At 40.8% G+C, this 26,102-nt stretch overlaps 1 protein-coding gene across 8 annotated transcripts in view; it reads left to right on the top strand.

Annotated features, from left to right (window-relative positions):
* LOC123498661 (rho GTPase-activating protein 20-like) overlaps positions 1-26,102 on the top strand; it is a 190,534-nt gene that overhangs the window by 47,233 nt on the left and 117,199 nt on the right. For all 8 annotated transcript variants that reach the window (XM_045245983.1, XM_045245979.1, XM_045245980.1 and 5 more), the window contains 3 exons: positions 20,122-20,306; positions 24,699-24,909; positions 25,815-25,953. In XM_045245983.1, the coding sequence (XP_045101918.1) occupies positions 20,122-20,306; positions 24,699-24,909; positions 25,815-25,953 (535 nt within the window). The remainder of the gene's footprint in view (positions 1-20,121; positions 20,307-24,698; positions 24,910-25,814; positions 25,954-26,102) is intronic.

The following is a 26,102-nucleotide window of genomic DNA, read 5'->3' as shown; positions in this document are numbered from 1 at the left end:
ATTTTAGAAGGGGAATAACTTATGTTTTGAAATACGGGCCGATAAAGTTTATTAATCGATAGATCAATCACTAGGAAGTTTATTCAGGTTTACTATATGTTCTCTTTTTTTTATCTACAATCTTATAATACAGATGTATTTCTAAGCACATCAGGCTCCTAGTCCCCTCCTGTCAATGATATGTTGAGGCTTTTCTTCCGACGTCCAGCTCTCACTTTTTCTGGTTGTGATGTGTTCTTGAAGTTGCATGTTGTGCAGTGCATAGTTATGGTGTTCTCATATACATCAGGCTTGAAACTGTAGTCAAAGGCAGGATCTGGGCATGAATAACGAGAGGAAAGATGATTTTTCAGCCTCCTTTTTGTCAGCATGACAAGCTCGTCATCAATTTCCACATCTTCATTTCCTTTCTCAATATTTTGTAGAAGAGCTTCTCTAATTGTGAGTAATGAAGCCTTTCCTTCTTCATTTCCTTGTCTTTGTTCTGCGTGAGATGTGGTGGGCTGTGGTGTGGCAGTGGTAAGGGTGGTGGTGGTGGGTGATGTGGGGATGTTTACTGGAGCATCTGAGGTGTCAGGTTCAACACACTCTTTTTACTCTTTGTGCTTCCATACTCATATTCTAGACATCCTTCCTCTCCTTATTCCTCTTAGACACCTGTCCCATGGTTGGCAGTAGGTGAAAAGCTGGATGCAGTAACTAAATTACGTTCTGAAGGGCTGGTAGTGAGAAACGCAGGAACAACCTCTCTCTCTCTGATAGCTTTCCCCCCCTACTGAGTCTCGCAGGTGGCCTTGGTTGATGCTACCATACACACACACTTGCTTTCAGTGTTGCCGTATCATGTCCACCCAAAAAGTTATGATTTTGACCTTTTTCTCGTAGTTTATGAGTAAAAAAAAACTGATTCTGCTGATGTAAACAAGCGCATGTGGTTGAGTACGTGACCTTTAAATGGCATTTGAACCATGGCTGCAATAGAACGGTCGGGAAGGAAATTTGAGATAAAGTTGCAAAGAGAAGGCTAGAAACTGCAGGAGGGCAGTTTTAAAATCAAAGCTTTGTACCAGACTCTATCAGAGGCTTTTGTTATGTCTAACGCGACAGCAAAAGTTTCACTGAAATCCCTAAAAGAGGATGACCAAGACTTGGTAAGGAATGCCAGATGACCTGTAGAATGACCTTGACAGAAGCCATACTGGCAATCAGATAGAAGATTGTGAAGTGACAGATGTTTGAGAATCTTCCTATTGAGGATAGATTAAAAAACTTTAGACAAGGAAGAGATTAAAGCTATAGGACGGTAGTTAGAGGGATTAGAGCGGTAACCCTTTTTAGGAACAGGCTGAATATAGGCAAACTTCCAGCAAGAAGGAAAGGTAGAAGCTGATAGACATAGTTGAAAGAGTTTGCCCAAGCAAGGTGCAAGCACGGAAGTACAGTTTTTGAGAAGAATATGAGGGACCACATCAGGTCCTTAAGCCTTCTGAGGGTTTAGGCCAAAGAGGGCATGGAAAACATTATTACAAAGAACTTTGATTGAAGGTATGAAGTAGTTAGAGGGAGGGACAAGCCAAGAATTATCCAAGTTGGAGTTGTTAGCAAAGGTTTGAAAGAAGAGTTCAGTTTAGAGACAGATGAGATGGCAGGGATGCTATTAGGATGAAATAAAGGAAGGAAAGATGAAGAACTAAAGCTATTGGAGATGTTTTTGGCCAGATTCCAGAAGTCATGAGAGGAGTTTGAGTTTGAAAAATTTTGACATTTTCTATTTATGAAGGAGTGTTTGGCAAGTTGAAGAACAGACTTGGCATGATTATGGGCAGAAATATAAAGTGCATGAGATTCAGGTGATGGAAGACTCAAGTATCTTTTGTGGGCAACCTTTCTATCATGTATAGCATGAGAATAGGATGTGTTAAACCAAAGTTTACAAGGTTTAGGTTGAGAAAAAGAATGAGGAATGTACGCCTCCACCTCCATACCAGACACTATCACCTCTGTTATGGGTTCAGCACACAGAGATGGGTTTCTGACACAGAAACAGTAATCATTCCAGGGAAAATTAGCATATCTCCTCAGGTCCCCTCAACTGGCAGAGGCAAAACTCTAGAGGCACCTCCGCTTTGGGGAACCTGAGGAGGGATTGGAGAAATAGGATAAGATACAGAAATGAGATTGTGATAGGAGAAGCCCATTGGAGAAGATAGGGTAACAGCATAAGCTGAAGAATTATAGATAAGGAAAAGATCAAGGATATTGGGTGTGTCTCCTAAACAGTCAGTGATATGAGTAGTGTGTTGCACCAGTTGCTCTAGGTCATGGAGGATTGCAGAATTGAAGGCTAGTTCACCAGGATGGTCAGTGAAGGGAGAGGAAAATCAAAGCTGGTGGTGACATTGAAATTTCTAAAGGTGGAAATCTCCATGAAAGGGTGGAGGGACAGAATGTGCTCCACTTTGGAAGTTAAATAGTCAAAGAATTTACTATAGTCAGAGGAGTTAGGAGAGAGATAGACATCACAGATGAATTTAGTTAGAGAGTCACTATTGAGTCTAAGCCAGATGGTGGAAAACTAGGAAGATTCAAGAGCGTGGGCAGGAGAGCAAGTTCAGTCGTTGCGCACATATATGCAACATCCAGCCATGGAATGAAAATGAGGATTAAGAAAGTAGGAGGGAACAGCGAAGGGGCTACTGTCATCTGCCTCAGACAGCTATGTTTCAGTGAGTAAAAATAAGATGAGGTTTAGTAGAGGAGAAGTGGTGTTCTACAGAATGAAAATTAGATTGAAAACTGCGAATGTTGCAGAAGTTAATGAGGAAAAAGTTGAGGGAGGTGTCAAGACATTTTTGGCCGCACACAAGAGAGCAGTCCCACCTGGGGACATTTCTGGTCCCCTCCTCAGAAGGGGACTCCGAGGCTGGATTTGGAGTCACCATTTTTTTTATTTTTCATTTTAAGTGAAGGGTGTGTGTGTAGTAAGTGCATGTAGTTTTATATGAAGAAGGAGAGTTGTCATTAGAGGGCAGATTGTGACTGCCCCCTTGAGTTGTGAGACACAAAGGGAAATGTTCAGTGAGATCACAACTAGCTTCTATGGAAAGTTCATAGTACCCCCCTGAACTAGTGTTATTAGACTTCGCTGTGAGTTAATTATCGTTTCGCTAGGTATCTACTACCTTCTCCAATATCAGAAGCCACTTTGTGGCAAATCTGGTCATCAATCCACAGCCTTAAGAGTCCCTATTTCCTTCATTATTGGCTTCCTCTTCCTTGTTAGCAACTTTGCCATTAATGTAGAAGCGGTCTCACCTGCTTCTTTTTACACTTGTTGCTTGTTTGATGACGGTGGAGACAGTGAATTGGAACAGCTGCTTAACCCGAAAAGTCCGACAGGCCTTAAATACGGCTGCATAGCACACTTCCGACAGTCCTTAAATGGGGCAGCTACTTTGAGCGCTAATAAAAACTGCGCTAGCATTGGTAGCGCTGCTATATTTGGTCATGACGTAAGCCTATGGTAGTACTGTCGGCTCCCAGGAAGCACACCGCTCTAGCCAGCTAGTCTCCCGCAATTTTCTGTGAGGTGCGTGAGCGTCGTGTCGCGGTGATAATTATTTACGTATTTACGTATTTACTTATTTAAGGAACTATTATTTACAACTATGGCTACTGGTGCTAAGAGGAAGCTAAAGTTTAGTGATAAAAGTGATAGACAAGGCGGGACAAGACGCAAAGTGCACAGGTTGGAGGTAGATCCCGACCCCGCTATTGTGACAACATCGTCACCCACGCCTGATAAAAACATACGTAACTATAATCAGCCAATATGAGTGAAAACACGAAAAACATGTGAAAACACATAAAAACATGAGCAGTTCCTTACATTATGTAAGAATACACATAAAAGCACCTCCCCCGAGTTGCCGCTACCACAATCTTCTCCAATTATCGGTTATTATTCTGAGACAACCATAGTGAGTAGAGCAATAAAAACTTGTAGGATGATGCATTGTCATGTCTACTAACACCAGATTTTTTTCCAGAGTAATTTATAAGAGTTGATTTTTTTATGATAATTGCGGTAATGGGAGGGTGCGAATTTTGCGGCCATCGGTCTTAGCGGGTTAATGGCACTTAACAATTTCAAGCTTTTCGTTAAAGATAAACTTTTTCTTGAATTCACAAGCACTAGTTGTTGCAACCCCACTTGGAAGACGTCACACTTGTATCCCTTGTAATGTCCAATAATGAATGTGAATTTTGGCAAACACAAACACTTGCAAATTGAACACAACTGAAAGACTGATCTTGATCATGATGCTAGTTTTATATATATATATATATATATATATATATATATATATATATATATATATATATATATATATATATATATATACAGGCAACCCCCGTTTAATGAAGGGGTTACGTTCCTAAAAAAACACTTCGTTAAGCGAAACTTCGTTAAGCGAACCGATTATAAAAAGTCTAACCCCTGATTTGAACTTCCATTGAGAGTAAGCAAAGTGAGAGTGCATCATAGTACAGTAAAAGGTTTAATGAAAATAAAAATTGTGAAGTTAAACATTTAGGTAGTTTAATTTAAGTCATTATAATGTACACTAATGTATGTATGTACGTAACTTTATAATGTTGATGATCTTAACTTTATGAAGGGAGGGAGAGTGAAATGGGAAAGACACTAACCGGCAACCTGTGGAATGTAAACAAATTGCGCATCATGGTACAGCATACAAAACTTATGTACCACATTTCCACAAGGCTTTCCATTTTATCCATTGTAGAGTCAAGAGTTCAGGTGGTTCTTTTTGCTTGCAAGAAAGATATAGTCTTACCAGCCTTCTTAATAGAGTCTGCTGACTTGAAAATAGTAGACAGTAGATGGAGTCAAGATGGTGGCCAGCAATGTTATTAGTTTTCTGGCCCCTCTCGTGTCTGTGAATAATACCCAGCTTCACTTCGAGAGTAAGACACTTCCTGGTCTTCTTAGGAACGTTAGGCCACATTGCAGGGCATTTTGGTGGTAAGTTGAACTAGGGAAGATGAGCTGCTGGTGACGCTGTTATGTTTTGACTGGGGAGTGAATGGTGTGCGTGATCTTGATCTTGATGCTACAGGTGACGCAGAAATTCTTCTGAGTCAGGCCTTTGTATTGGCAGCGCCTGTGTTGTCCACGAGAGGCTTGATCTTGATCTTTATTCTACAGGTGTCTCAGGATTTCTCCTGAGGCAGGCCTTAGTACCAGCAGCTCCTGATGTATTCAAAAGCCTGTCAGCTTACATGATACGGTGGGGCTTTCAAATTTGGAAAAAAATTACCTGGATAAAACTTCGTAAAAGCGAGTTTGGTGTTCGTTAAACGAGCAGATGGTAGTAAAATGAAACCTCCGTTGTAGCGAAATTTTGTGTGAACCTTCGTTAAACGGGGGTTGCCTGTATATATATATATATATATATATATATATATATATATATATATATATATATATATATATATATATATATGGTCTATAGCACCTGTAGGTATACATGAAAGCACTGTTCAGCTTCACCTACTAGTGGTGCAGGCAATTTTATTTAGTAGTACCCATATTAGGACCCATACCACCACCTAAGCACATCTTTGGTATAAAGCAGTTACACCTCTTAGAACTTGGGTATCATGGTGACATGTAGGTACAGTAACTTTAAACTGCTTGACAAATGACAAAGTTTCAAGATAGTATGTGGTGGGATTTGAACCTACGCATGGACGTCTGCCCGATCCCACACTCACCACCTACGCCAATGCCTCCCTAGATGGCTCTAGATCATTCCAGAGCCAGCCCTTTGAATTGGTAGCTCCTGTAGAGGACAAACAAAATATAGAAAATAAAAAAATACAGTAATACTCTGCTTAACGAACAGGATAGGTGGTGTTAAAGCTGTTCGTAGAGCGAAAATTTGTTAAGCGGACGTAATTTTCCCATAGGAAATAATGGAAATAGTCGGGGATGCGTTCTGGGCAGGTCCCCAACATACCACATGGGTTAAAAAAAAAAAATTATATATACCTTTGGCAGCATACGAGGGGCGGTCAGAAAGTTCTGCAATTCGGTATGTTATTTAGCTCACCCACTCGTGTCCTGTTGTGTCTGTTTAGAACCGGTTCTGACAAGTTCACAAACAGAACCGCTCCGCTCCTTTGCTCCCTGCTCAGTCTTAAGGGAGTGACCAGTGGATGGAGATGGCAGTAGACGTCAACAATGGACAAGATCGAATACCGTGCAGTGATCAAGTTCTTGACAAAAGAGGGGAAGAACGCAAAGGAGATCCACGACAGGCTGGTTGCGGTGTACAACGACACTGCCCCTTCGTATGCAACAGTCACCCGCTGGCACAAGGAATTTCGTCATGGCCGTGAGTCTCTTGAAGATGACCCCCGTGTGGGACGCCGCTCCGAGGCGACCTCTGAAGACATGGTTGATCATGTAGAGGCAATGATCATGGAAAATCGGCGAGTGAAGGTGGAAGAAATTTCGTTGGAGACTGGAATTTCTCATGGAAGCGTTGTACCATTATTCATCATCACCTGGGCATGAGCAAAGTTTCTGCTCGTTGGGTGCCCTGAAAACTTTCTCCGCATGATCGCCTTCAGCGCCGCACAAGTTCGGAGGAGCTACTGACTCTGTACAATGCAGACCCAGCGGGATTTGAGTCGAGGGTCGTGACAGGTGATGAAACGTGGGTTCACCACTGGGACCCGGAGACAAAGCTCGAGAGCATGACTTGGAAACACAAGGGATCCCCTACACCACTCAAATTTCGGACCCAACCATCAGCTGGCAAGATCATGGCCACCATCTTCTGGGACGCCGAGGGAGTGCTGCTGGTGGACTTCCTGCCGCGGATCTACGATCACAGGGGAGTACTACGCCGGAGTACTCGGTCACTTGAGGGACTCTATCCGTCAGAAGAGAAGGGGCAAGTTGACCCGTGGTGTCCTTCTTCTCCACGACAACGCTCCGGTCCATAAGGCCCGGCGTGCCCAGGCTGCTCTGAGGGACTGCGGCTTTGAGCAGCTAAATCATCCACCCTACAGTCCTGACCTGGCCCCCAGTGACTACTTTCTGTTCCGCCAGCTCAAGTCCTCGTTGCGGGGGCGGAGGTTCCACGATGATGATGAGGTAAAGGAGGCTGTGACGACGTGGTTGGAGGAGCAGTTGAAGTCCTTCTGGCTAGCAGGAATCCAGAGTTTTCGAGAAGAGTGGAGCAAGTGTATTCAAGTCAAGGGTAATTACATCGAAAAATGATGTGGCTGTAACTTTCATTCCTTTGAAATAAATACTCAAATTGCAGAACTTTTTGACTTCCCCTCGTATATACCACTACTTTTATGATGTCATATGAGTCATTGAAAGTTATAGGAGCTACGTACAAATTCTCTCACATTCTTGCATTTATGTTCACAAAACATTTCTATTAGCTTTTTACAAACCTTGCCCCCAAGAAAGGATTGTTTTGTAATGCATAAAATGAAATTTTACATGGATTACCAAAAAATAAAGCAGAGATAAGATGAGCCACAGACGAAGCAGGAGACTCGCGGTGACTCGGCCGCTGCTTCTTCTTCTTGTGACCCTTTTAGCCTGCGTGTTGTCTTTTCCCATGATATTTGTTTCCACTCCTCTATTGCCTGCTATAATGGATATCATATCTTAGTATTCATATACGCTCATGCCACGAGGATAACCTCGACTCCGTGGCACTGGTGGCGGTGTATTAATGAAATACCGCGGTATTTCATTAATTCACTATCACCAGTGCCACGAGTCGAGGTTATCCTCGTGGCATGAGCGTATATGAATACTAAGATATGATATCCATTATAGCAGGCAAGAGAGGAGTGGCATAAACATCATGATGAAAGTAACACGCAAGCAAAGGGTCACAAGAAGAAGAAGAAGTGGCCGAGTGGCTGCAGTCTCCGCGCGTCTGTGGCTCATCTTATCTCTGCTTTATTTTTTGGTATTCCATGTAAGATTTCACTTTATGCATTACAAAACAATCCTTTCTTGGGGGCAAGGTTTGTTAAAAGCTAATAGAAATGTTGTTTTGTGAACATAAATGCGAGAATGTGAGAGAATTTGTACGTAGCTCCTCTAACTTTCAATGACTCATATGACATCATAAAAGTAGTGGTAAACCGGTGGCCCAATATGCGAGGAAGGGCGCGGCGGAGTGGTCGCGGTGGGAGCGTAATCCAGTTGTAACTGGATCAAGGTGAACCAGCAGTGTCTTCCCTGGCGGCACTCCGCCGTGCCCTTCCTCGCGAGTCGTACTTTCCCATAAATAATTCTCTATTTTGCTTACATTATCTTCTAACTATAATTTGATAGTTGCATTACCTTCAGGAGACATCCCTCGATGAAATGCAATAGTTTAAAGCAGCATTCCTTATAATATATACACAGAAAATGATGATAAATAAACTGTTATAAAGTTATTGCAATGCAGCCTTCACTTCAACTCGTCAAAACTTCTTTATTGTTGCATATTGCTATTTTTTCCTTGAGTATCGAAAGTTCTGCATTCACTGCTCAGGCTAAAGATACCAACAGAAATTATCTGTCATGTGCATGAGACAAGATATAAGGAATAAAACATAAACATGTACCACGAGAGCAGTTAGTACACAGCCTCTCAACACAGTGAGCAGAAAGTGTGCCAGCCAATCAGCACTCGCCTTACCTCCATCCTCACCTCGTGGATACAGTATCGTGTCGTGCTGCCCACTGTCACTTGCCCGTCACCGTGACTGACGTCTCATAAATAATTATGTAATTCGCTTACATTATCTTTTAACTATAATTTGGAAGTTGCATACCGTTCAGGAGACATTCTTTTATGAAATGCAATCATTTATAACAGCATTCCTTTAAATATATCCAAAGGATATGATGATAAGTAAACCGTGTTATAAAGATGTGGCGAAAAGTTTTCCACTTCAACTCACTAAAACTTCTTTATAGTTGCTTATTAATTGTTTTTTCCCGAGTATCAAAGCTTCTGCATTTACTGTTCAGTGTAACGGTACCAACAGAAACTGTCTGTTATGTGTATAAAATGAGATATAACGAATAAAACAAAAGCATGTACCACAAAGCATTCATGACGCAGCCTTTCAACACAAGGTGAGTGAGAGAGGGGGCCAGCCTATCAGCGGCCTCCTTACAAATGAGGCTCGGCTTCACGGCTCAGACTAAAGTGAACAGACTATAGTACTGTAGTTAAATAAAATGTGTGTTTGGTACTTCATTTATTGTTTTTTTTTCAGTCTTTTTGGTAAAAAAAAGTGTTTTTTTGGGAGTATCTGGGAACGTAACCCTTATTTTCCCATAGGGCCTATTATTCGCCCAACACGAATCTCGCCGTCCACGACGAGCTCAGGAACGTAACTGTCGTGTTGAGTTTTGACTATATATATATATATATATATATATATATATATATATATATATATATATATATATATATATATATATATATATATATATACAGTAAGTCCTCGTTATACGGTAGTTCTTTATCCGGTAAATTCACAGTTACAGTATTTGGAAATTATTACTCTCGATTCGATATATGGTAAGAAAAATTCACATATGTTATCCGCCCATCTCATCAGAGAGGGCCCAGCGCGGGGAAGCAGGGGTGATGACGTCATCCACGCCACACCTCCCGCCACTCGCAGTACTGACTTTGACTTGACCACCCTTGGAGCCTCTTATTTCTTCCCCTACCCCCCTTTTTTAACTGCATTACATATTACTTACATGCATTACTAAATAGATGAATAAATGGAATATTAAAGGGTCTATTGTAAGCACAAATATATTCATAATAATCATGGCAAACACTAAAAGCCTACTACCAGCGGCGAACCATGCAGCAACCGATAAAGGGCACAGATGGGCCTGGCAAGCCCACTGTCAGTGAATGGTGGAAGTTGTATAACATCAAGCACGCCTTAGATAGCATTAAGTCATCTTGGGACAAAGTGAAGACATCTACCATGAACTTGGCGTGGAATAAAGTATGGCCAGAATGCACGCATGACTTACCAGGCTTTGCTGAAGACGACATCGGTGCGATCAGAAATGACTTAGTAAATCTGTGCCATAGGGGTGGCTTTGATGGAAGTTGATGATGATGATGTTCAAGATCTTTTGGAAAGCCATGCTGAATCTCTCAAATGATGAATTTAAAAAGCTAGACAAGGCATCACAGGAGGCGAAAAAGAGGGAGACGAGGAAGAAGAACCTGTGCATGGCCTGGACATCAAAACTCTTAGAGAATGTCTCGGTGGTATCGAAAAAAGCTCTGGAAACCCTGAAGGAACGTGACCCAAATCCCGCCAGGAGTAGCAAAGGGGCTCATGATGTAGAGAAAAGTGTCAAGATTTATCAAGAAATCTATGATGAAAAAACAAAACTAAACAGTCCTCCATTTACATGTTCTTCAAGCCAGTCAGACATGCTGTCCCTATCACACCTGCCGACCTTGCTACAGCTGGCCCTTCCTCAATATCCTCTTTCTTCAAACAAATGAAACGTGCTGATCCTGCTACAGCTGGCCCTTCTGCATTTACTTCCGACAGTGCAGACGACGACGTCTTATCCTTGTCTGCCCAATCGGCGGAAGATAAGTAAGGGCTGAAATCTCTACTGGCCCTTAGCCTAGGGAAGGACATCATCTGATAGAATACATGGCAACTGAAAGACAAATAAAAACATTTTCTGTTTATTTCTTTTGCGCAGTACTTTACTTTAAATTTTTTTTTTTTGTAATGATTATTTTCATGTATTTTCATTTCTGTAGGGAGTGACTTTTGATGTGCTGGAACGCATTCCCTATTATTACATGTTATAATGGGTTCGGTATACGGTAAATTCGATATGCGGTAAGGTTTTCATATAACATATATATATATATATATATATAGGATATATATATATAGGCAACCCCTGTTTAACGAAGGGGTTACGTTCCTAAAAAACACTTCGTTAAGCGAAACTTCGTTAAGCGAACCGATTATAACAAGTTTAACCCCTGATTTGAACTTCCATTGAGAGTAAGGAAAGCGAGAGTGCATCATAGTACAGTAAAAGGTTTAATGAAAGTAAGAATTATGAAGTTAAACATTTAGGTAGTTTAATTTAAGTCATTATAATGTACACTAATGTATGTATGTATGTAACTTTATAATGTTGATGATCTTAACTTTATGAAGGGAGGAAGAGTGAAATGGGAAAGACACTAACCAGCAACCTGTGGAATGTAAACAAAGTGCACATCATTGTACTGCATACAAAACTTATGTACCACATTTCCACAAGGCTTTCCATTTTATCCATTGTAGAGTCAAGAGTTCAGGTGGTTCTTTTAGCTTGCAAGGAAGATACGGTCTCACCAGCCTCCTTAATAGAGTCTGCTGACTTGAAAATAGAGACAGTATAATATGGAGTCAAGATAGTGGCCAGCACTGCTATAGTTTTCTGGCCTCTCTCATGTCTGTGAATAATATCTAGCTTCATTTGGAGAGTAAGAGACTTCCTGGTCTTCTTACGAACACTAGGCCAATTGCAGGGCGTTTTGGTGGTAAGTTGAGCTAGGGAAGACAAGCTGCTGCTGAGGCTGTTATGTTTTGACTGGGAGTGAGTGTTGCGTGTTGTCCACGAGAGGCTTGATCTTGATCTTGATCTTTATTCTATAGGTGTCCCAGGATTTTCCTGAGGCAGGCCTTAGTACCAGCAGCTCCTGGTGTATTCAAAAGCCTGTCAGCTTGCGTGATATGGTGGGGCTTTCAAATTTGGAAAAAAATTACCTGGATAAAACTTCGTTAAAGCGAGTTTGGTGTTCGTTAAACGAGCAGATGGTAGTAAAATGAAACCTTTGTTGTAGCGAAATTTCGTTGTGTGAACCTTCGTTAAACGGGGGTTGCCTGTATATATATATATATATATATATATATATATATATATATATATATATATATATATATACAGTTAACCCTTTCCTTCCGGCAATTGTATATATATGATTGTATCAATGCGTCCGTAGCGACGGTGATCATACCCGTAATCAAGAATTTTCGCGCCTCAATTTTGAGCTCCAAGCGCTGTTTCTTGAGTCAGATGGTGAGTGGAAGTGCCTGGCATGTTTCCACATGTAGTGTTGTCACTATAGCTCTGGAAATTTAGCGGTAACTAAGCTATTTTCCCTTTCTCCGGGCGACACTTGGCAACCCCAGCGACCCGCTGGGTGGAAAGCACCATGATAAGTGCGAAGAGACATCCTGATAAGAGCGAAGGATCTCAGATCATAACATGGAGCAGGACAGAACATATGTATTTAGCAGTGCTTCTGAGTTTGAAGACAGTGACAGAAATATTTAGAAGAAGAAACTGAAGAAAGTGAAGTCATAAGTGAGGACTCGGAAAGTGAAAAAAAAATATTACCTATCATTCTTTCATGTTAATATTTTCATTATCTTCGATTTTATAATAAAATGGTAGAAGGTAACTTGTCAGAGAGAGAGAGAGAGAGAGAGAGAGAGAGAGAGAGAGAGAGAGAGATCAACTAACAGGTTGGCGCATGAAAGCGTGTGTAATTCACCTCGGTCGCCTACTGGTCACCCAGCCAGTCTTCCCCATTACGTGTGCGTGTGTGTGTGTGTGTGTGTGAGAGAGAGAGAGAGAGAGAGAGAGAGAGAGAGAGAGAGAGAGAATGTTATTTGCCTCGGTTGCCTGCTGGTCACCCAGCCAGTCTTCCCCATTTCGTGTGCGTGTGCGTTTGTGTGTGAGAGAGAGAGAGAGAGAGAGAGAGAGAGAGATAATGTTATTTGCCTGAAACTTGATATGAAAAGGAATGAAATCTCTCTCTCTCTCTCTCTCTCTCTCTCTCTCTCTCTCTCTCTCTCTCTCTCTCACTGGAAGTGTACAATTTCCCATCCAAGATGAGAGAGAGAGAGTGTGTGTGTGTTCGTGCGGTGTCATCGCTCTCCGGGCTGTTTCTGGAAGACGGATCACACAGCGGGAGGAGGAGGAATCTTTGATAAGGCATAAACTGAACTTTCAGAGGTCACATCGAGCTACAAAGTACATCATTGTATTCATAATAACAAAGAGAAAATAATTATTAGTATTCAAACAGTTTTCTGACAATTTCTAGGCTTACCATTTTTAGCCGTCATAGCAAACGGGAAAATAGCTTAAGCACCGGAAAGAAAAGGTTAATGAAGGTTCACACAACGAAATTTCACTACAACGAAGGTTTCATTTTACTACCATCTGCTCATTTAACGAATACCAAACTCGCTTTAACAAAGTTTTATCTAGGTAATTTTTTCCAAGTTTGAAAGCCCCGCCGTATCACGCAAGCCGACAAGCTTTTGAATACACTAGCAGCTGCAAATACTAAGGCCTGCCTCAGGAGAAATCCTGGGACACCTGTAGAATCAAGATCAAGATTAAGATCAAGCCTCTGGTGGACAACATGCACCACTCACTCCCATAACAGTGTCAGCAGCAGCTTGTCTTCACTCGCTCAACTTCCCACCAAACCCCTTGCAATGTGGCTTAGCATTCCTAAGAAGACCAGGAAGTCTCTTACTCTCGAAGTGAAGCTGGATATTATTCACAGACACGAGAGAGGCGAGAAAACTATAGCATTGCTGGCCACCATCTTGACTCCATCTACTGTCTCTACTATTTTCAAGTCAGCAGACTATTAAGAAGGCTGGTAAGACTGTATCTTCCTTGCAAGCTAAAAGAACCACCTGAACTCGTGACTCTACAGTGGATAAAATAGAAAGCCTTGTGGAAATGTGGTACATAAGTTTTGTATGCGGTACAATGATGCGCCCTTTGTTTACATTCCACAGGTTGTCTTTCCCATTTCACTCTCCCTCCCTTCATAAATTTAAGATCATCCACATTATAAAGCTACGTACATACATACATTAGTGTACAGGTATCCCTTGGTTAACGATAGGGTTACGTTTCCCAAAAACAGATCGCTAACCGAAACGATCGCTAACTGAGGGATTTGAAATTATCAACTACATACATGTATTTCGCGATGCGTAAATAAACGACACTTTCTATGTTGTTAGTTGTTATTTACACCTTTAGAATTGGTAGTACTTACCTTGAGGAGTGGATGTGATATGCGTAGTGTGTTGTTTTGTGCCCCGAGGGACACAGGGCCTTGGAGGATTAAATCTCATCATGCCCACACCGACCCAAACTCGGTCAGCTGCTTCAAACCCTTCAAATTCTTGAGAGAATACGTTTTCCAGTGGGGGTGGGTCATCCAGGCTCTCCTCATCGTCACTCAAGGTTACGGTGGATGTGAAGGATAGATTGGATGTGGGTGGAGTTGTTTTGGAGGTGGATGGAGTTGTTTTGGAAGTGGGTGGAGTTTTTTTCGAGGTAGCAGGACGAACTTTGAAGTACGACGAGATGACTCCTATGGAAGTAGATGGGATTGCTTTTGAGGTGGATGGGGTAGCTTGGGAGGTGGATGGAGTTGCTTGATCGGTAGATGGGGTTGCTTGGGATGTGGATGGGGTTGCTTGGGCGGTGAGTGGTTTGAAGAAAGATGAGATGACTGTCTGTTTTGCCATCCTTTTCTTTGCCTCAAATAGTTCTTTATACACTTTCATGTCATTTTCTATAGCATTAGTCACGCCATTACTTCGGTTTGGGTTGGGGTCATTCTCCTGGAGAAGATGTATGGCCTGGTTAATATGATTAAAAATCTCCTCGAAAATCTTGACGGAGAGGGTTCTTTCAGGCTCCTTGTCCTCCTCCATTTCCTCCAAAGTATTTTGTTTCTCCAACTCCATGAGGTCGTCGTTGGAGAGAGGCTCAGAATGACTGTCCAGCAGTTCTTGTCGTCATTCTCGTCCACCTCATTGAAGCCTGCCTTATGGGAGATATGAGCGATGTCTTTCCTTACTGCTGTAACATCGACAGGGACTTCCTGTTTACGTTCCACGCACTCAGGCCACAAATTACGCCAACATCCATTCATTGCCGACTTGGACACCTCCTTCCATGACTCGTCGATGTTGTCGATCCCCTTTTTAATGTTATAATCCTTCCAAAATTGTTTCATGGTCGGCTTGTCAGGGGTGTCAATGCAGGCCAACAGCTGTTTCATGGTGCGCCGCTGGTAATAGGCCTTGAAAGTAGCGATGACTCCTTGGTCCATCGGCTGGATGAGGGCAGTTGTGTTTGGGGGCATAAACATGACCTCAATATTATCTGCCCAGTCATTCATGCTCTCTGGGTGGCTGGGGCGTTGTCACACAGCAAGAGAAATCTGTTAGCAATGTTGTTTTGGGCAGCATATTCTTTTAGGAATTTGGAGAGGTATCCTGTCACGTAACTTTGCATGATAACAGTCGTCATCCACCCTTTTGTTTGCCTTCCATACTACGGGCAAATATTCCTTAATATAGCCAGACAGAGCTCTTGGGTTTTGGGAATGGTAAATAAGGCATGGTTTAAGCTTAAGATCACCAGCGGCATTCCCCCCCACCAATAATGTTAACCTGTCTTTAGATGCCTTGAATCCTGGTGCCGACTTCTCCTCCTTTGCTATAAACGTTCTCGATGACATCTTCTTCCAATACAGGCCTGTCTCGTCAAAGTTTAGAACCTGCTTGGCTGAATAACCTCCTTCCTCGATGCGCTCTTTAAGCAAAGGCTTGAAGGCGTTTGCAGCGGTTGATCCGAACTCGCTGCCTCCCCACTAACCTTGAGGTTGTGTAGACTCCCACGATGTTTGAAACGTTCAAACCACCCCTTACTGGCCTTGAAGGACACTGTCTCGCCTATGTTGAATTCTGGTTTCAGGTCCTCCCACAGGCTCAGTGCCTTAGTAGTAACGAGTTGGGTAGAAAGAGGCATGCGGCGGTGTGTGTGGTCTTCAATCCATAGCCTCAGCAAACGTTCCAATTTTTCCATAATCGGTTCCCTGTTACGAGTTGTTGTGTGTTTGTGCAGGTTTGTGACTTGGTTGGCCTGCTGCTTCACTTGTACTTTTTCTGGAGAACTGTTGATACAGTTGATTGAGATAAACCAAGGGCACGAGCAATAGAGTTTACCCCTTCACCACCCTCATGACGAGTCACAATGTTCAACTTAATATCAAGGCCAATGCTCTTTCTCGATTTTTAGCCTTATCTCCCGGTGGAGAACAATCGTTGGGTCGCTTGGAAGCCATCACTAAGTTCACTTGATCACAAATAAGCACAAAAAGAAGTTTAGAGCGAGCGTGATAGAGTTGTTGTTGCACAATCAAAACAGCGGGAAAGACTGTGGTGTGTTTACTGCACGGGCCGCGGGTGGATGGAGGCGCTGCGATCGCGATTGCGATCGCGATTGCGATTGGTCAATCCGATCGTTAACCGAATTTTGGCGATCGTTAACCAAAAAATAGGGATTAATTTGGAGGGATCGTATGAGCGAAATATCGTTAAGTAGTCGATCGTTAACCGAGGGACACCTGTACATTATAATGACTTAAATTAAATTTAACTGCCTAAATGTTAAACTTCATAATTTTTATTTTCATTAAACCTTTCACCGTACTATGATGCCCTCTTGCTTTGCTTACTCTCAGTGGTGTTCAAGTCAGGGGTTAAACTTGTTATAATCAGTTCGCTTAACGAAATTTCGCTTAGTGAAGTGTTTTTTAGGAATGTAACCCCTTCGTTAAACGGGGTTTGCCTGTATATATATATATGTATATATATACAGGCAACCCCGCTTAACGAAGGTTCACACAACGAAATTTCGCTACAACGAAGGTTTAATTTTACTACCATCTGCTCGTTTAACGAACACCAAACTCGCTTTAAGGAAGTTTTATCCAGGTAATTTTTTCCAAGTTTGAAAGCCCTGCCGTATCACGCAAGCTGACAGGCTTTTGAATACACCAGCGCCTCTCGTGGACAACACGCGCACCACTCACTCCCCCTGTTCAAAACAATAACAGTGTCAGCAGCAGCTCGTCTTCCCTTGCTCAACTTATCACCAAAATGCCCTGCAATGTCGCCTAGCGTTGCTAAGAAGACCAGGAAGTCTCTTACTCTCGAAGTGAAGCTGGATATTATTCACAGATACGAGAGAGGCGAGAAAACTAATAGCATTGCTCACCACCATCTTTACTCCATCTACTGTTGCTACTATTTTCAAGTCAGCTGACTCTATTAAGAAGGCTGGTGAGACCGTATCTTCCTTGCAAGCTAAAAGAACCACCTGAACTTGTGACTCTACAATGGATAAAATGGAAAGCCTTGTGGAAATGTGGTACATAAGTTTTATATGTGATACAATGATGCGCCCTTTGTTTACATTCCACAGGTTGCTGGTTAGTGTCTTTCCCGTTTCACTCTCCCTCCCTTCATAAATTTAAGATCATCAACATTATAAAGTTACGTACATACATGCATTAGTGTACATTAAATTAAACTGCCTAAATGTTTAACTTCATAATTTTTACTTTCATTAAACCTTTCACTGTACTATGATGTTTACTCTCAATGGAAGTTCAAGTCGGGTTAAACTTGTTATAATCGGTTCGTTTAACGAAGTTTCGCGTAACGAAGGGTTTTTAGGAATGTAACCCCTTCGTTCAGTGGGGGTTGCCTGTTTATATATATATATATATATATATATATATATATATATATATATATATATATATATATATATATATATATATATATGAGACCTCATTCCTCAGTATGGAGCTAACCTGCACTGAGTGAATTATTTCTCTGTGTTTTCACCTAGTGTCCTATACTACTATGGCATCTAAGCATCCTTTAATCTCCTCACATAAAAGTCATTCCAAGAAATCGAGGAAGACTGTGACCATTGAAAAGAAGTTAGAAGTGTTAGACCATTATGCTTGATAAGAAAAAATCCTCGGTGATTGACCATGCGACGGGACTGAGGGAGAGCACGTTGTGTACCATCAGAACTAATGAAATGTTCTTAATGTTTGTTTGACCAAGTGATGTATTAATATTTTTTTAAGGTTTGAGTAACAAAATCCCCAAAATAGGCAGACTTTCTCAATGGCCAGAATGTAACCCTCCGCCTCTATTACCATCAGAACTAATGAAATGTTCTTAATGTTTGTTTGACCAAGTGATGTATTAATATTTTTTTAAGGTTTGAGTAACAAAATCCCCAAAATAGGCAGACTTTCTCAATGGCCAGAATGTAACCCTCCGCCTCTATTACCATTGGGTTCTATGGGAAAATTATGTTTGAATAACGTGATTTTGAATAATGCAATGTATCCAGGAACATAACCCTCACCTTAATCGAGAGTTGACTGTACTGTTTCAATGTAGTACGTATCCATAATTGTAAATGTGCATTATTTGAAGTGAATAATGTAAAGGAAAAAGATAATTGGTTAAAAACGGAAGATAACAATAAGTTCCATAAAAAAAAGAAGAAAAAAAGACATCAAGATGAGCACATTTATACTACAGTAAAATCCAGAGCTGGGTGCTGCAACACTGAGTTGCAACTTTACTGCACCATTATTTTTGAACTTCCAGAGTTTAAAGTTGCAAATATTTTGAAAAGGTCAGTCTAGGCAAAGTTGCACTGCCAATTTTCTGTTACTTTTGCAGTGACTTTGAACAACAAAAATTTTAGTTTAAGAAATTGTTGTGGCTGGAGAAAATGGACAAGGACATGTAAGAGGAAGAGGATGACCTATAGATATTAGTTAAGGCTGTGTTTAAAAAAGAAGAAATAAGGAAGTAAAAGATAAATATATGTTTCTTTGCCTTATAAAAGCCCATTTATTATCGTATTAAAGTTTACTTTGTAATTTAGCAGAGTCACACCAGGAAAAAAAGTGTCCCAAAGTCGCAAGTCATACTTGGTGGGGTCAAAAGTAGTCGCAAAGCTGCAGTTGCACCAGATCTGGCAGCATAGGTGCAGTCAAAGTCATATCTGAAAAAATTAAAGTTGTGCCCAGCTCTAGTAAAGTCATGAATCTCTATCAATCTCATCTTGATATTTCACATCTTGATTGCACCATCAAGAATCCATGATTCACACCTTGATCAAATTACACAAATCTCTAGTGGAGTTGTTTTTCATCTGCTTACATTATATAACAAATATGGAGCATGGTGATGCAATTTTTTTCAATTCTTCTCCCATTTAACGGCAGCTTGCATTCTAAAACATGCTTCAGAAGCTTCTGGAAGATTATGGAGATTTCTGCAGTGCAGCATACCGAGGTTATGATGTCGTTCATGACTTACGAAAGCTCACAGGAAATCTCTTACTGGGCTCTGTGGCCTCTCTCCTCCTTTTACCTACTTAAGACTTAATTTTTTCTATGAAAAATATCTACAATATCTCTGATAGACTGTTCCAAGTGAAGAATGGGATGGAGGTGGCGTGGGAGGATGCGGGGGTAACATTGTGTGGAATGCACCCTACATACCAGCTACCCATCAACTGTTCAAACCCAGCATGTGGTCTTTGTCTTCTCCTCATAATTCATGGATAGTAGAGGACTTCGTGGAAGACAGAATTACAAGATAAATAGTTTAAATGCAGGCTACCAGATTTGCCATGTAAAACCTTTCACACCTCGCTGACTGGGAATATTCTTTCGCATACGATATTTCAATTTTCTTCCATTTTTCCAGTTGAATGTTATTAAGATTTCAGTGCATAAATGCATTTTTATTTTGTTATAACCGTGCTATCTCATTGGGTCCACTGTAGTTAATTTTGTCTTTTTTGGGGTGCCAAGTGCAACAAAATTTATATGTATAGAAGGCCTATTGAAGTGCCATTCCTCAAAGAGCCAAAGGAATTATCTGAATTAGAGAAGTGTCTTGCTCTTATTTAGAGTGTTCATCATCTCTTCTGTGGATTTTGTTCTGTTACTTTTCTTGGAATAGCTAGTTGATTGAAGTGTAAAAGAAGGACATTTTTTTGTTTTAAATATATTTTTACTGACAATTTCACCACAATAATTAATGGTCTTTCTTGTTCAGGGTGAAGTTTGGTGTTCCACTGGAGCAAGTATGCAAGAATGACATCCCTGGGTCTCTGCTGGTGCTCATCCTGAAGCTGAATAAAGAGGGGCCCACCAAGAAGGACGTCTTTCGTGCCCCAGGCCATCAGGGATCCATGAAGAAACTGATACACTTCTTGCAGAATGGACGGCTTGTTAACATTGGTATGTTTCACTTGTGTATTGCATCACATCATGTTGCTAAGCTTTATGTTGATCACTGTATTTATATTGGTGTAATAGGATTGAGTTAAAAAGATAGGTATTATTTTCAAGTAGCCATGTTTTCATTCAAATTTATAGTAGATAATGTGCATGGAATGATCAGATAACTTCCTGCATATCCTCTGCAGGAAATAGGAATAGATTAGAAAGGCTGCTGTTTAAGGCTGTAAAGATTTAATAAACCATCTAATCTTTTATACATCGTATGTGTCTTTACTTCAATCTCATTTATTTGTGGATTGCAGATCAGGGTTCTCACCTGATCCATCCTACACACACACACACACACACACACACACACACACACACACACACACACACACACACACACACACACACACACACACACACACACACACACCGCGTAGTGTAGTGGTTAGCACACTCGACTCGCAATCGAGAGGGCCGGGTTCGAATCCCGGTAAGCGGCGAGGCAAATGGGCAAGTTTCTTTTAATGTGTGGCGCTTGTTCACCTAGCAGTAAATAGGTACGGGATGTAACTCGAGGGGTTGTGGCCTCGCTTTCCTGGTGTGTGGAGTGTGTTATGTGGTCTCAGTCCTACCCGAAGATCGGTCTATGAGCTCTGAGCTCGCTCCGTAATGGGGAAGACTGGCTGGGTGACCAGCAGGCGACTGAGTTGAATCACACACACACACACACACACACACACACACACACACACACACACACACACACACACACACACACACACACACACACACACACACACACACCGTGTAGTGTAATGGTTAGCATGCTCGACTCATAATCGAGAGGGCTGGGTTCGAGTCCCGGAAAACGGCGAGGCAAATGGGCAAGCCTCTTAATGTGTGGCCCCTGTTCACCTAGCAGTAAATAGGTATGGGATGTAACTCGAGGGGTTGTCTCCTCGCTTTCCCGGTGTGTGTTGTGTGTGATATGGTCTCAGTCCTACCTGAAGATCGGTCTATGAGCTCTGAGCTCGCTCCATAATGGGGAAGACTGACTGGGTGACCAGCAGGCGACTGCGGTGAATTACACACACACACACAAGAGCTCAAACACAGAAGAGACTATAAAGTGAGGTCTCTGCATATAGGTGTAATAGGAGTATTTAGAGAGTTAGTCGTCACACTGAGAGGCACTTTGAGAGAAAACAAGGCATAAGAAAAGATTGATAAGAGATACTCATAATTTGGAACACTTCTAGAAAGCAAGAAAGCAAGAAATGTTCATGGAGAACATTTCTGGAGAAAGCATTACATAAGCTGGATAGAAGATAACTTTAGAAGTAATTGGCAAAAATTTACATGCATATTTCCATATAAAATTTATATATGGAAAATTAGATGAAAAAGTCCTGTTTTTTATTATTAGCAAAGAATAAGCTAAAGAAAAGAGTAGCTGAATATTGCGCTATATCATAGTGTCAGGAAGTACTGTAGATTTCTGTTAGTTCTGAAGGAAAGAGGGTTAAATATTTTTCAGTTTTCCTTCATCAATCTTTTGTCTTCCTTTGTGTGTCTCAGTAACAACTATTTTTTCCCATCCTGGTTGGAGAAGATGGCAACCTGTAATTCCCTCCTTTTTACCTGTATTTTTCTTGTGTCACATGTATTTGGTTTCATAAATCTGATTTTTCTCTACTTGGTTTTACTATCCAACTTTTCTGCCAGTTATTATTTTTTTTACTCCTTTTCTCTTGGTTGGTATGAAATCAGTTTTCTTGTGGCTTGATTGAGTATTTTTTGGAACAAGTGAAATTGCATCCTTAATTTCTGAACTTTATATATGCCTTTTACTTTTAATTTTATCTTATTCCCTTTAAACTTTTCCTACTACATACTGTGTTCAGCACTTGGTATTCTCTACTCTCAAGTTATTTTATGTAATTGATTTCATATTTGTTCTTGGTGTAATATCCCTTTTGCTTTTAAAATATAACCCCAACATTTACCTTTTGTGGAGAGTACTAGTTGTTTGTGATGATCATTAATGTAGCTAATTGATGTACACAGGAGGAAGAGGAGAGGCATGAGTTGGGAGGGGAGACTGTGGCCAGTCTGCCTCACTGTACTCAGAGGTAGGAGGCTGCCTGCACAGAGCCCTAGAGGAAGGTCTTAGATTATGATTTCCTTTCATCAACACCATTAACTCTCGCTTAGTGTGAGGGTTGTATTCCTGAAGATGTTATTCAAAATCACGTTATTCAAACATAGTTTACCCATAGGAAAAAATGGTAATAGGGGAAGTTACATTCCTGGCCACTGGGAAAGTCTGCATATTTTCAGGATTTTGTTACTCAAAACTAAAAAAATATTAATACATTGCTGGGTCATGGAAACAATAAAAACACTCATTCTCATTTTGTTTGCTCTGATGGTACGCAGTGTGCTCTGCCTCAGTCCCGTCGCTTGGGCAGTCACCGAGGTCTTCTGTAGCATAGCAATTTAACACTTCCAACTTCTTTTCATTGGTTACAGTCTTTCTTGATTTCTTGGAGTTACTTTCCCGTGAGGGATGCTTGCATGCCATAGTATAGGACACAAGGTGAAAATGCAGAAAAATTATCCATTCACAGTGCAGGTTAGCTCCAGACTGAGGAGTGAGGACTGACAAGGAATAGCTGATCATCTCTGAACTATCACTCCGTACCACAGAGTCAAGGTGATCCTCATGGCATGATCGTATAGGAATAAAAAGATGTGATATCCATTATAGCAGGCAATAGAGGGATGGAAACACAAATATTGTGGTGAAAGCAACACAAGCTAAAGGGGGTCACAAGATGAAGAAGAAGAAGTGGCCACTGCCAATTGGCTGCTGCTGCTTATTGTGACCCCCTTTAGCTTCTTGTGTTGCTTTCATCACAGTATTTGTGTTTCTGTCCCTCTATTGCTTGCTATAATGGATATCATATCTTTGTATTCATATATGATCATGCCATAAGGATCACCTTGACTCTGTGGTACTGAGTGATAGTTCAGAGACCATAAGCACTGTGGGTGCATGTAAAGTCATTGAGTTGAGTTAACTTGCATTAAATCAAATAAATTGCATTATTCAAACTTGTGTTACTTGAGAGTTGGCTGTATGTTCTTCTTTTATGTAAGAGGAACACTGGACTGGGAAAAAACTGAAACGGAAAAAGAAAAAGGCTGTTTAACAGAAAAGATTAATAGTTTGAAAAAAAAAAAAAAATTGATCTGGACTGCATTAAAAGTGTGCATTTTGGAAAGTGAGGTCATATTCTTATGGTGTGGATCATGTCCTTCCCAGACTGCACAACACCCTGATCTCCATAGGTTCCCTTTGTCAGCTCCTCTTCCTCCTTGCCAGAACTTCCCTCCTGACTATTTGTTCCACATCCATCATTTGCTCTCTTTTACTCCCTCCATGTTGCTATGATTATATTTAATTTTTGAGTCTATACTTTCTATTTTATTTTTTATTTCTTCTCTTTTATTTCCTTTTCTCACATTCCTAGACCTGATAAATATAGCAGCTTAAAGAAATTTTTTTGTAAAATTTGTCCATCAGCAACATACTATACTAACCTTGTTTGATGGGGAAAACTTGAATTTGTCACTGAGAGCTTATCTCTGTTTATGTATTTATATTTTGGCGATTTTATCTGAAGCATTAATAGATCACCCAATGAGATAAATATTCATAAAATATCCTCCACTTCTACATTCATCACTATCATTGCAAATGTATGAATTGGCAACTGTGAACCATCCTGTCAGATTTAACTCATATGTGACACACAATTCGGTCAGGAAGAGTAAGTGGGAAGGTGATGGAGGGATTGGCAGGATTTGTCTCGGATACCAGTCGAAGCAGGCGGTTCAGACAATGATAATGCCATGTGACGAGCATGGAAGTCAGGGAACTATAGATATAAGGTTACCATCCAGACTTGAATGGCACAGTATCACACAGCAACAACATTTACCCAGGATTCTCTAGTACTCTCCATGGGTCTGTTTAGGGTTGTGTTAGGGGAAAGATGGAGCAGCTATGCTTTCTTGGCCATTCTTTTGTCATTCTTTTTTGGTGAAAATTTGCCAGGCCTTCTGCACTGCACTAGGAGTGGGCTTTGAGCAAATTCATATTCATCAACACTTCAGGTTTTTGTTAAATGAGAAGCAAAAAAAGTTTGTTGTGGATATGTATCAGAATTAAATATCCTGCATTAGCTTTTGAATTACGTACATTGGTATGTGGAAAAGCTGTTAGTCTCTAAGAAATAATAGTAGGATGTGAATTCTGATGATACAGATGGTAGATGAGCTTTTGTTAAGAAATTTGTATTACTGGCAATCACATTCTTACTTTCCCTCCAACAGACAACTTCTCAGTGTATACTATTGCGTCCGTCCTTAAAAAATTTCTCCGAAAACTCCCTGGGGGTATTTTTGGCCGCGATGGTGAGCAGCAGCTGTTCTCCATCATCCAGTACCAGGACACAGAGCTTCAGCGGGACCACATCCACCGCCTCATCACCTCCTTGCCCCCTGTCACCCAACACCTTCTGGTCCTTCTCTTTGGTACATTCAGGTGAGATATCAGGAAATCAAAAACTCATAGCCCCATTAAGCAGTAGGAGGCTTACTCACACCTTGAAATTAACTATCTAGAATTAAAACCTGATTTTGGTACATTCAAATGAGATGCCAGGGCACTAGAAACTTGCAGCCCATTGAGTAGAAATTCTTACTCCACTAAACAGGCACACCTTTCTTCTTGGTACATTCAGGTGATCTATAGAGAATCAGAGATTTGTATCCCTTAGGGCAGGTGAAAACTCATACTAAGAATTAACACTTGAGCTTTTACTTTGGTACTCTTAGATGAGATGCCAGGCAATCACAAACTTGTATCTCCTTTGTAGTATAACAGTTAGCTTCCCAACAGACTAATGGTGAGGTCTGAATAGTGTGTTAGTTTAGCTCTCGAGTTATAAATGGACTTCTTAGACAGACTTTCTGGTAGAATTGTAAAATTGAAACAATTAGCCTGAGAAAGAGAGAAAAGGTAGGGCTTGACAATGAATACCAAAAAAAAAAAAAAATAATAAATAAATAAATGAAAATAAATAAGTAAGTAAAAAAAATCTTTCAGAGAGATGGTCACAATAATTTTTTGTCAAATATTTTACCATTTTTTCCCTTAAATCACCTGAATTTTTTATGAGTTTAAGTGATCAACTTTTGCAATGACAGGTTAATATTAGGGTTTTTTTTTGCCATTAATGAATCTATTTCCTAAATATGTGTAGTCCTTGTGATTGATGATGTTGCTGATAGGCCTGAGTGTCTTAGAGTAATAATCATGGATCTTAATTGTATTCCTTCTAAGTCCTCTAGGAGTAAGAGCCATGAATTCTCATGATAGCACAAATAGATATTGATCTTGTAGTACGTATAAGTATTGTTAGTGATAGAGTTGTATACATCTTGCAGAGTAATAGCCATGAATGCAAGTAGAGCACAGACAGGAATGACTTCAGAGGCTTTAGGCGTGTCGGTTGCGCCCTCCTTCTTCCAGTCTTGTGTGGCAGATGGAAAGACAGCACGCATGGAAGATGTCATCCGCTTTAAGGTAAAAAAAGAAAAAGAGTGCATTTACATTACTAATAGATTTACTATTACCATTATTACCAATACTATTATTATTATTACTATTCAGTTAGCTTGTGGGCTATCACAATGCTCAACAATATTGCCAAGAATTTATTACTACTAAGTATT

The sequence above is a fragment of the Portunus trituberculatus genome, chromosome 48, assembly GCF_017591435.1.
Source record: "Portunus trituberculatus isolate SZX2019 chromosome 48, ASM1759143v1, whole genome shotgun sequence".
Taxonomy (NCBI): domain Eukaryota; kingdom Metazoa; phylum Arthropoda; class Malacostraca; order Decapoda; family Portunidae; genus Portunus; species Portunus trituberculatus.
The sequence above is the reverse complement of the archived record's forward strand: the minus strand, read 5'-3'. Positions and strand labels throughout refer to the sequence as shown.